Below are 9,672 nucleotides of genomic sequence, written 5' to 3' on the forward strand. Positions count from 1 at the left end.
CTCTCCGCATGCACCTCCGCACCTTTGTATTTACTTCAGCACCACACCTCCTCTGAGTCTCTGTATGCTTTTCTCTTTCCTTCTAGTTGTAGAAATTCCACTCAGCCAGCCTTCCTGTGGTTCTGGATGATGTCCGTTATGTCTTTTAGTTGTATTTTTGAAGTGGTTGTGCGAGGCAGCAATCTCTGGTGTTTACCTATGCCGCCATCTTGGTTTTCTCCCTAGTATTCTTTAAAATAGAGAATAATATAGTCATTACTCACATATCCTCCACCCTAAATTAACATGCTCATATTTAACTTAAATCATTTTTTCTCCAAATAAAACATGATTGATAAAGGTGAAGTCCACTTTGTTCTTTCCAAAAGCAACACTATCATGAATTTGAATGTGTAATTTCTCAGTCCATACTTTTATTATGTAAAAACACATAGCTATAAATAACATGTAATGTTTGTGTGTTTGAAGATTTACATAAAAGATACAGTTGACCCTTGAACAAATAAGTTTGAACTGCACAGGTCCACGTATTCACACATTTTTTTCAAGAAATACCTGTACTGTTTGATCTGTGGTTGGGAGTCCACAGATGCAGAGGGCTAACTGTATCCTTTGAGCTACACTATTTTATATGGGGGACTTGAGCATCCGTGGATTTTGGTATCTGCAGGGGTTCCTGAAACCAGCCCCTATAGATACTGAGGGATACCTGATGCAGTTAAGTTTTGGTGGAGACAAAAGTTATACTTGGATTTTTTTTACTGTGGGGGTAATGGTATCCCAGATGCCTATGTTCAGGGGCCAACTATATTCTTAAAAGTAAAATTGCTACAATATGTTTTATGTGAATTCTCAGTTTTATTAGATATGCCAGTACCTCTCTGAGTGGCTGTACAGATATACTTAAACAAGCAGTGAACAAAAGCTCCTGTTTCTTCATATCCTCCAGCCAATTCTTGGTGTTATCGGACTTTTAAAATTTTCCCCTCCAAGCTGATGGGTAAAAGTACTTTCCATTTTCTTTTTTGCCTTTTGAAGGCAGATCTTTTGCCATTCTTGTAAAAATGTTTTCATCTAGGTTCTGGTGAGAAGGTTTTTTTATGAAATAAATTGTGTCTTCTAATTGAGCATTCTACAGTTTTGTCTTAAAAGAGCTCTGAAGTATTTTCTCACTTTGAAAGAGTTCACTCTATAGTATTTCCAGAACCAGATATTTCTAATGTTTATAATTTGGGTACTGGGGTCTTTTTTTAAAAAGTCATTTAAATATTCTTTTTGTTTACACTTTTCCATTTTTAACCAAATGTCTATCTTTTGGAAAGATAGCCATCTTGGTTCTAGAGATGGCTTCTTAAAAATCAGTTGAAAGGAAAAAAATCAGTTGGAAGAGGTGACATCATTGTTAGGAAGGAGTTCTAGAGATAAAGAAATAATAGTTTCAGATAGAGTTAATATAGAAGGGGTTACGGGAAAGGTGATAATTGCCTTAGCCAGTTTGGTTTAGTGGATAAAGCATTGATCTGCAGACTGAAGGGTCCAGGTTCAATTCTGGTCAAGAGCACAAACCCGGGTAGCAGGCTCGATCCCCAGTAGGGAGCATGGAGGAGACAACCGATCAGTGATTCTCTCTCATTATTGATGTTTCTATCTCTCTCTCCCCCTCTCCCTTCCTCTCTGAAATCAATAAAAATATATTTTTAAAAAAATATATATGTAGGGTTATTTAAAAAAATGAATAGGTGATATTTACATTTTCATAGTGGAGTTTATAGTTCATATATCAGAATGTTTATTGCACAGTTTTTCATAATGTAAAGTTTAGAATTACCTAAATATCCATGCAGTTATGAAATGTTTACATACATTATGGTATATCAATTCTATTCTGTTATTACTTGGTTATCTAAAAATGTATTTAAAAAAACAATAACTGCTAAAGGCTTGTGATATGATGAAGAATTAAAAATTATGTGTGATCCTAATCTGATTTAAAATGAATATTAAAAAGAATTAGAAGTAAATTCACTAAATATTGAGAGGGTTTTTTTCTGAATGAGTAGGATTTTTTCTTTACACTTCTGTATTTTCTATGAAAACACATATTTGTATAATTAAAACAACTAATAGTAGCAGGGGTTAAGAGAAAAATTATAACCTCTTATTGTAATAATTTCCAAATTGCAAGAAATATTGCTGTTCGCATCTATCGTAAGTTGCCTTGCTACATTGAATTAGACCCCAAGTACTGTATGTAGAACAGTGCTTTGTTCTTTGCTAGTACACAGTGACTATTCTGTTCTAAGTGCTCTTTGAGAGGACTTAGAGAAGAAGCACTGCTGGACTTTCCTCTGTTTTGAACAGGTTGTTGGGGTGCCAGTTGGGTCTACTTTACCTTCAACAGTGAAACAGGCTGTGGCAATCAGTGGTGGCCAAATCCTCGTAGCCAAGGCCAGCTCTACCGTTGCCAAAGCAGTTGGTCCAAAGCAAGTTGTGACCCAAGGAGTTGCCAAAGCAATTGTGAGTGGAGGTGGAGGAACCATTGTCGCTCAGCCAGTGCAAACCTTAACCAAGGCCCAGGTCACTGCTGCTGGCCCTCAGAAGAGTGGATCCCAGGGTTCAGGTAACTAATACTGTTTGGGGGTACTCAGCAGCAGTGCCTACCAAAATGTTCTTTGCTAGTGATTTTATTTGGTATTTGGTTCTGTCTAGAAAACCTAGTAAGGGGTGTGTGTGTGTGTGTGTGTGTGTGTGTGTGTGTTGGCAGTAATAATAAAAATATAGCTTGTTTCTTATGATACTGCTTTTAGGTTTGAAGAATAATTCCCATTTGTCCTCATTTCCACTTTGGGTTGTATTTTATACTTAAAACTTTGTTCAGTCATTGCAGCATTTTGAGATATTAAACATTTGCATGTGTCCTAGGCTTTGATGTGTTATTTCAGTGAAGGCATGATATTTAAGAACATCTGCCTTTAAAGCATTGTGTATCTGAGAAACAAACTTTAGAGTTTACTTTTTGTTACCTCTTTGTAATAAGTATTTTATTCTGTGTTTTAATTTTAGAGTTGGTATTGCCCTAAGTTCCATTTTATCTGACTGTCTTTCTTCTCTTTTTCTTCTTTATCATTTTAGTAATGGCAACATTGCAGCTACCAGCCACTAACTTGGCCAACTTGGCAAATTTGCCACCTGGCACTAAACTTTACCTTACAACAAACAGCAAGAACCCTTCAGGAAAAGGAAAACTGCTGCTCATCCCTCAAGGAGCCATCCTGCGAGCCACCAACAGTGCTAGTTAGTCCATCATTAACTCGTTTGGTTCTTGGGTCTCTGGGTATGTTCATCTCATCCACCTGAGGCTTAGTTTTTACCTGTTTCAGGAAGCATTTCCATAGCTTTGGTGGCATATGGTAGTATTTGCCCAAATGCACTTAAAACATGTGCATAATTTAACTAGAATTGGCTTTAAGTAATCATAGTCTTACAAGGTGGCACTATTATTTTGGGCCTATCTACTCAGAGTTTGGGATCAGGGCCGGATTACACTGAAGAGGTATGGCTCTTGAGGCTGTGCTCGGAGAAAGCTGTCTGTGTGAACTGTAAATGAAGAAAGGTCTTCCTTTCAGAGGTAACTGACAACAGGTGATACCTGGGGAGAAGTTCTATACTTCCAGTAGCTGGAAGCTATTTCTATTTTAAAGGAGACAGGAATAGGACTTGGATCAAGAGTCTCCACTTGCCATTGTTCAGATATGCTTCTTAAGTGTGCTAGGTTTGGAGATGGAAAGAGAAATACTGGTTCAGCCTAAATATATGTCTTAAAGCCCCAAGGAATTAAGTGGTGTATCAGACTTATATAAACTGCTTTGACATACAGAGAAAAACAATTTGAGTAGTGTTGTAAAGGGAAAGGTCAAAGGGATTACTTCCCTCTGAATCAGAAATACAATTAGTAAGCAATCAAGTTCATTAGAAATTAGCCACTCCTGCCAAAATGCAGTGTGTGTAAGCTAATCACCATTTTGTTTATTGTGTCTAATGGGTGATTTCCAGTCTCTTAACCTGGTATTTTTTTCTTCATACCCAATTTTTTTCTTTATTCCATAATTCATCAGTTACTTAGATGTTAGTTAATGTACAGTATGTTACCCAAAGGGAAGTAAAAAGGGTCCATAGGCTTTAAAGTGGAATTTGAAGAGCTAAAAAGAATGGGACCCTGCCCTGGCCGGTTTGGCTTAGTGGATAGAGCATCAGCCTGGGAACTGAAAGGTCCCAGGTTCGATTCCGGTCAAGGGCACCTGCCCAGGTTGTGGGCTCGATCCCTAGTGGGGGACTTGCAGGAGGCAGCCGATCCATGATTCTCTCTCATCGTGGATGTTTCTCTCTCTCTCTCTCTCTCTCTCTCTCTCTCTCTCTCTCTCTCTTCCCTCCTCTCTGAAATCAATAAAAATATATTAAAAAAAAAAAAAGAATGGGACCCTCAAGTCATCATAAATATGAAGAAAGTCTAAATGTTTTCCAGAGGGATAGAAAGAGAGAGTACTGTAAAAGCACACTAAATTATAGCAGTTCCACTGAAATTGAATCAGGTGCCAAACCAAAAAGTTTGGAAGCATGTCAGTACATTGAAGTGTTGATTAAAATCAGTCAGTGGTTGAGCATCAACCTATGAACCAGGAGGTCACAGTTAGATTTCTAATCCGGGCACATGCTCAGGTTGCTGGCTCAATCCCCTGTAGGGGGCGTGCAGGAGGCAGCCAATTGATGCTTCTCATTGTTGATGTTTCTATCTCTCCCTTTCTCTCTGAAATCAATAAAAATATATTTTTAAAAAAATAGTTAGTTAGAAAATGTCAGTATCAGACTTTCTCATGCTCTTCCACAACTAAGTCAAAACAGTTGTCAAAGGTAAGTTCTTCATTGTACTCAGAGCTGTACTAGTCAAATGTCGTGCAGTTGAAAGTAAATAGATGTCACTCTTCAATTCTAGGAAGTTCTCACTCTTGTCAGAGAAAGAAGAAGAAAAATAGGGAATGGAGGGAATGGTGCTGTAAAGGAAATATCTCTGGGCTCACCTGTTTTTCTGTTAAGCTTCTTGATACTTTTTGTAATGTTGCTGTCATTCATTGTATTTGCAGACCTACAGTCCGGCTCAGCTGCCAGTAGTGCTGGTGGTGCTGGAGGCAGCAGCAGCGGAGGTGGCAGCAGTGGAGGAGGGGGAGGAACAGGAGGAGTCCAAAGCCCCGCTGGGCCTGGAGGGATATCCCAGCACCTGACCTACACATCTTATATCCTCAAGCAAACGCCTCAGGTCTGCTCATTATGACTGGTGTCTTTTAAATCATTCTGTTATTTAATAACTTTTAGCTATACTGGATTTTCCATTACAGCTCTGGGGTCAGGAGTCAAAAACTGACATTTTAGCTGTGTAATAAATCTATACTATCCTATATAATAAAAGGCTGATATGTAAAATTGTCCCCTTGGGAGTTCCACTGACCAGGAGTTTGACTGCTCGCTATGATGTGCGCTGACCACCAGGGGGCGGCGCGGAACGAAGGAAGGCCCCAATTGGCCATGATCGCTGGCCAGGCCTAGGGACCCTACCCATGCACAAATTTCATGCACCAGGCCCTTAGATTGTTATAAATGTTACAAATCTATATTTTGTTTTGAGAGAAGAGGGAGTAGAGATTCAGAAAGACTTAAGTAACTTATTCAAAGCTTCTCTGCTAAGCCAGTGCAGGCTTTGGATTTAAACCCAGATCTTTCTGACACAAAGAAAGATTTTCACTCTGCTAATGCTTCCCAAATCCATGAGGTAATAAACAGTCTTAATGTGCAGTTCAAAATGTTCTCTCAGAAAGGAGTAACCAAAGAGATGCTATCAGACTGTGGTAGTTGGAGTTAGGTTGGATTCAAGATGAGGACCGGGTTTCTGCCTTCTTCCCCTTGTCACGAAGTCTTGGCTCTCCTCTAAGGAAAGTAGTGGAATTTTAATTCCAGACATTTTTATTGAGAGGGATGGGTAGTAATCATTCTGAATGATTAAATCCAGCTTTCAGGACTAGATTACATGAGTTTCCCACACCTGCTCTGTAACTACTGTGCACAGTTTGAGAAGTAGGATAACTGTTGGTAGTGACACCGAGCACTATTCTTCTCAGTTATTTTGGCTGAGTTGCAGAATAAGGGAGCATTGTAGCTTGTAACATGGAACCTTGTGATTTAAAGGATCAGAGGAAGTTATTTGAATTTAACAAGTTACTGATTCGGTCTTTATTTTTTCTAACTTAGGGCACATTTTTAGTTGGCCAGCCATCACCCCAGACATCTGGAAAACAGCTGACTACTGGGTCAGTGGTCCAAGGTACACTGGGAGTCAGCACATCTTCTGCTCAAGGACAACAAACATTGAAAGTTATCTCTGGACAAAAAACCACTTTGTTTACCCAGGTAAGTACACACACACACAAATACATGGTGATTGTGGCATTTATTTACAAATTTACATCTTATTCTTTCCACAAAGAAATTAAGGTTACATGAGAAAATGAACAATAAAGTAGTATAGAAAAAATAAGAATAAAATCTTGAGATTTGGGAAAACTTATGTAGAATGAGAAGATAAAGCCTGAGTTATTTAGATCTACAAATAGTAATGTCCTATATAGTTAATAAAATTTGCCAAACCAGAGCATTATCAGTCATAAAGTTTACACTATTTGTGAGAGAAAAAAACTAACCACATAATATTTCCTAGAAGAAACAAACATTTTCTTGACATTTCATTCTAATATTTCTCTGGAGGGACTTCATGCAGGAGATGCTAAATACTGAGAGATGATTTCAGCCACACTGTCCACACAGGAAGTGAATGCTGCAGGGAGTTTAGTGCACATTTCCACGACACTTTTTAATAGAAGCCAAAAAGATCATCATTCTTTTTAATTTTAGTCATTTTTGTGACTATGAAATGATACTCAGTGTGTAAGACTCTAATGCAAATTGTGCTGTGGCTGCTGCTCCTGGATTCTAATCGTGGCTCCTTCAGTTATTAGCTGTGTGACCCTGGTAGTCATTGAGCTGATCTCTCATCTTAAAGTGGGACTAAAATCTACCCTATAAAGTTTATGAAAAGATTAAATGATATAAGATAAGTAAATGACATATGTAATGACATAGTATGCCCACAGAGACTGAAAAATGGTATGATTTGTAGGATGCATTAATCTGGGGCATAAAGCAATCATTTAGACCAGGGGTCAGCAAATTACACCCAAAGCTTCCTATTTTTATAAATAACATTTTATTGTGACACAGCCACACCCATTTAATGCTATAGAAGTAGAGTTGAGGAGTTGCAACAGAGATCTTATGGCCTGACATGCTCACTCATGCTGTTGCTGAGCCTTGTTTTAAACTGTTAAAAGTATAAGTTGTTGAATGATTCTCCAGGACTAAATGCTAATCCTGTACTAGCCTAAAGCACCATTAATTTACCGATTTAAATCTGGCCCTCAGTTCAATTTTCATGTTTAAAGATTATATTTAAGAGCACTTTGGACTCAATTATTTTAATAACAAGTGACCTGGTGTCTCTGAAGACACTGCTGCCAAATAGTAGCTTGCAATTGAATTCATTTACTTGTTCTATATTAGGGGTAAAGGAACATTTGTAGGTACAAGGTCATAAACTTGAGAATTTGCACAAACACTTCCCATAGTTTTCATCAGCAAGAGTTTCTTGGACATGCTCTAATTCTACAGGCATCTGTAAGTAAGGAATGAATTGTGCCTGTTAACCAGGGCAATATTATTACTTCAACCCATTTTGTTTTTGCAGGCAGCCCCTGGGGGACAGGCCTCTCTAATGAAAATATCTGATGGTACATTGAAGTCTGTGCCAGCCACCTCACAACTCTCAAAGCCTGGAACCACCATGCTGAGAGTAGCAGGAGGGGTTATCACAACTGCCACTTCTCCAGCTGTGGCCCTCTCAGCAAATGGTCCTGCACAACAGGTGAGAATTAGCATGAACATAGAAAATCATAATGAAACATAAAAGCACTAAAAACCCAAGATACTCAGCAGGTACACAAGTGGGCCATATTACTCTTTTTAAAATGGAAATGTAATTTACATGTCCTAAAATTCACCATTTTTAAGTGTACAGTTTAGTGGTTTAGATTATGTCCCCAAGGTTGTGCAACCATTGCCATCTAATTCTACGAACATTTTTTTTCCATCCTGAAAAATAATGCTCTATACCCATTAGCAATCGACAGACATTTGTGTTGTGTCTACCTTTTGACTACAATATATAATGCTGCCATAAACGTTTTGTACACGTTTTTGTATAATATATTTTCATTTCTCTTGGCTGTATACCTAGGAAAGTAATTGTTAGATCATCTAGTAACTATGTTTAAGTTTTTAAGGAACTGCCAAACTTTTCCAAGTGGCTGCACCATTTTAGATTTCATCAGCAATGTATGAGGATTCCAGTTTTTCCACATCCTTGCTGACACTAATTCGTACTCATTTTTTAAAATTATAGCCAGTCTAGTGGGTGTGAACACGTAATTCATTGTGGTTTTAATTTGCATCTCCCTGTAGCTAATGATATTGAGTATCTTTTCTTGTGGGTTTTTTGTGTTTTGTTTTTTTTTTTAAGATTTGTGTACCTTTAGAGAAATGTCTATTCAGATCCTTTGCCCATTATTTAATTGAGTTATTATCTTTTCCTTATTGATTTAGATATACAATGTGGCAGATCCATAAAATTGAATATGATTCAGCTATAAATAGGAATGAAATCTTTTATAAATGTGGTCACCCTGTGATACCGCCTCATTTAAAAAATTTCCTGGCCCATAAAATCTAAAAATGTAGGAACCACCAAACTAGAGAAGCAATCTTTCTAAATGGCATTATATTTAATAAGTAGGCAATAATAGCTAGTAGATAATATTTATTGAGTATGCTGCATGGCCGTCACTGTTCTCCATAAGTTACTGCTTTCTTTTGTATTTCTGTTATATCTGGCCCTGCGGATGAGCAGTCAGAAGGAACAGCTCCCAGTTCATCATCCACTGTAGGTTCCATAATGAAAACTGCTGGGCAGCAGCAAGTGTGTGTGAGCCAGGCCACCATGGGAACCTGCAAGGCTGCTGCTCCCTCTGTCATCAGTGCCACGTCCCTGGTGTCCACACCTAACCCCATCTCCGGGAAGGCTACAGTGTCAGGTCAGTTGTATCATAATGATATCATTGCTCTCTCCCTTCTTTGGCTATAATATTTTTGGAAGGTCTTAAACAATATTTTTATAATTTAATCCTCTCCCAAGGATATTTTTTTATTGATTTTAGTGAGAGGTGGGGAGAGAGAGAGAAACATGGATTGGTTGCCTCCTGAACATACCTCAGCCGGGGACAAACCTGCAAACCGGGTGTTTGCCCTCACTGGGAATTAAACCAGCAACCTTTCAGTGCACTGGACAACGCTCAACCATCTGAGCTGCACTGATTATTTTATTGTATTTATTTACTAGAGGCTCGGTGCACAAAATTCATGCAAGAGTAGGCCTTCCTTCCCCTGGCTGCCAGCACCAGCTTCCCTCTGGCACCTGGGACCCGGGCTTCCCTCGCAGACCCGGCTTCATCCGGAAGG

The 9,672-nt window shown here is 38.6% G+C and overlaps 1 protein-coding gene across 4 annotated transcripts in view; it reads left to right on the forward strand.

The window, feature by feature from the left end:
- YEATS2 (YEATS domain containing 2) overlaps positions 1–9,672 on the forward strand; it is an 87,935-nt gene that overhangs the window by 57,934 nt on the left and 20,329 nt on the right. For all 4 annotated transcript variants that reach the window (XM_005872115.2, XM_014544498.1, XM_014544499.1 and 1 more), the window contains 6 exons: positions 2,362–2,620; positions 3,133–3,294; positions 5,139–5,311; positions 6,298–6,456; positions 7,847–8,023; positions 9,065–9,248. In XM_005872115.2, the coding sequence (XP_005872177.1) occupies positions 2,362–2,620; positions 3,133–3,294; positions 5,139–5,311; positions 6,298–6,456; positions 7,847–8,023; positions 9,065–9,248 (1,114 nt within the window). The remainder of the gene's footprint in view (positions 1–2,361; positions 2,621–3,132; positions 3,295–5,138; positions 5,312–6,297; positions 6,457–7,846; positions 8,024–9,064; positions 9,249–9,672) is intronic.

This window comes from Myotis brandtii, unplaced genomic scaffold (genome assembly GCF_000412655.1).
Source record: "Myotis brandtii unplaced genomic scaffold, ASM41265v1 scaffold368, whole genome shotgun sequence".
NCBI classification, from domain to species: Eukaryota; Metazoa; Chordata; class Mammalia; order Chiroptera; family Vespertilionidae; genus Myotis; species Myotis brandtii.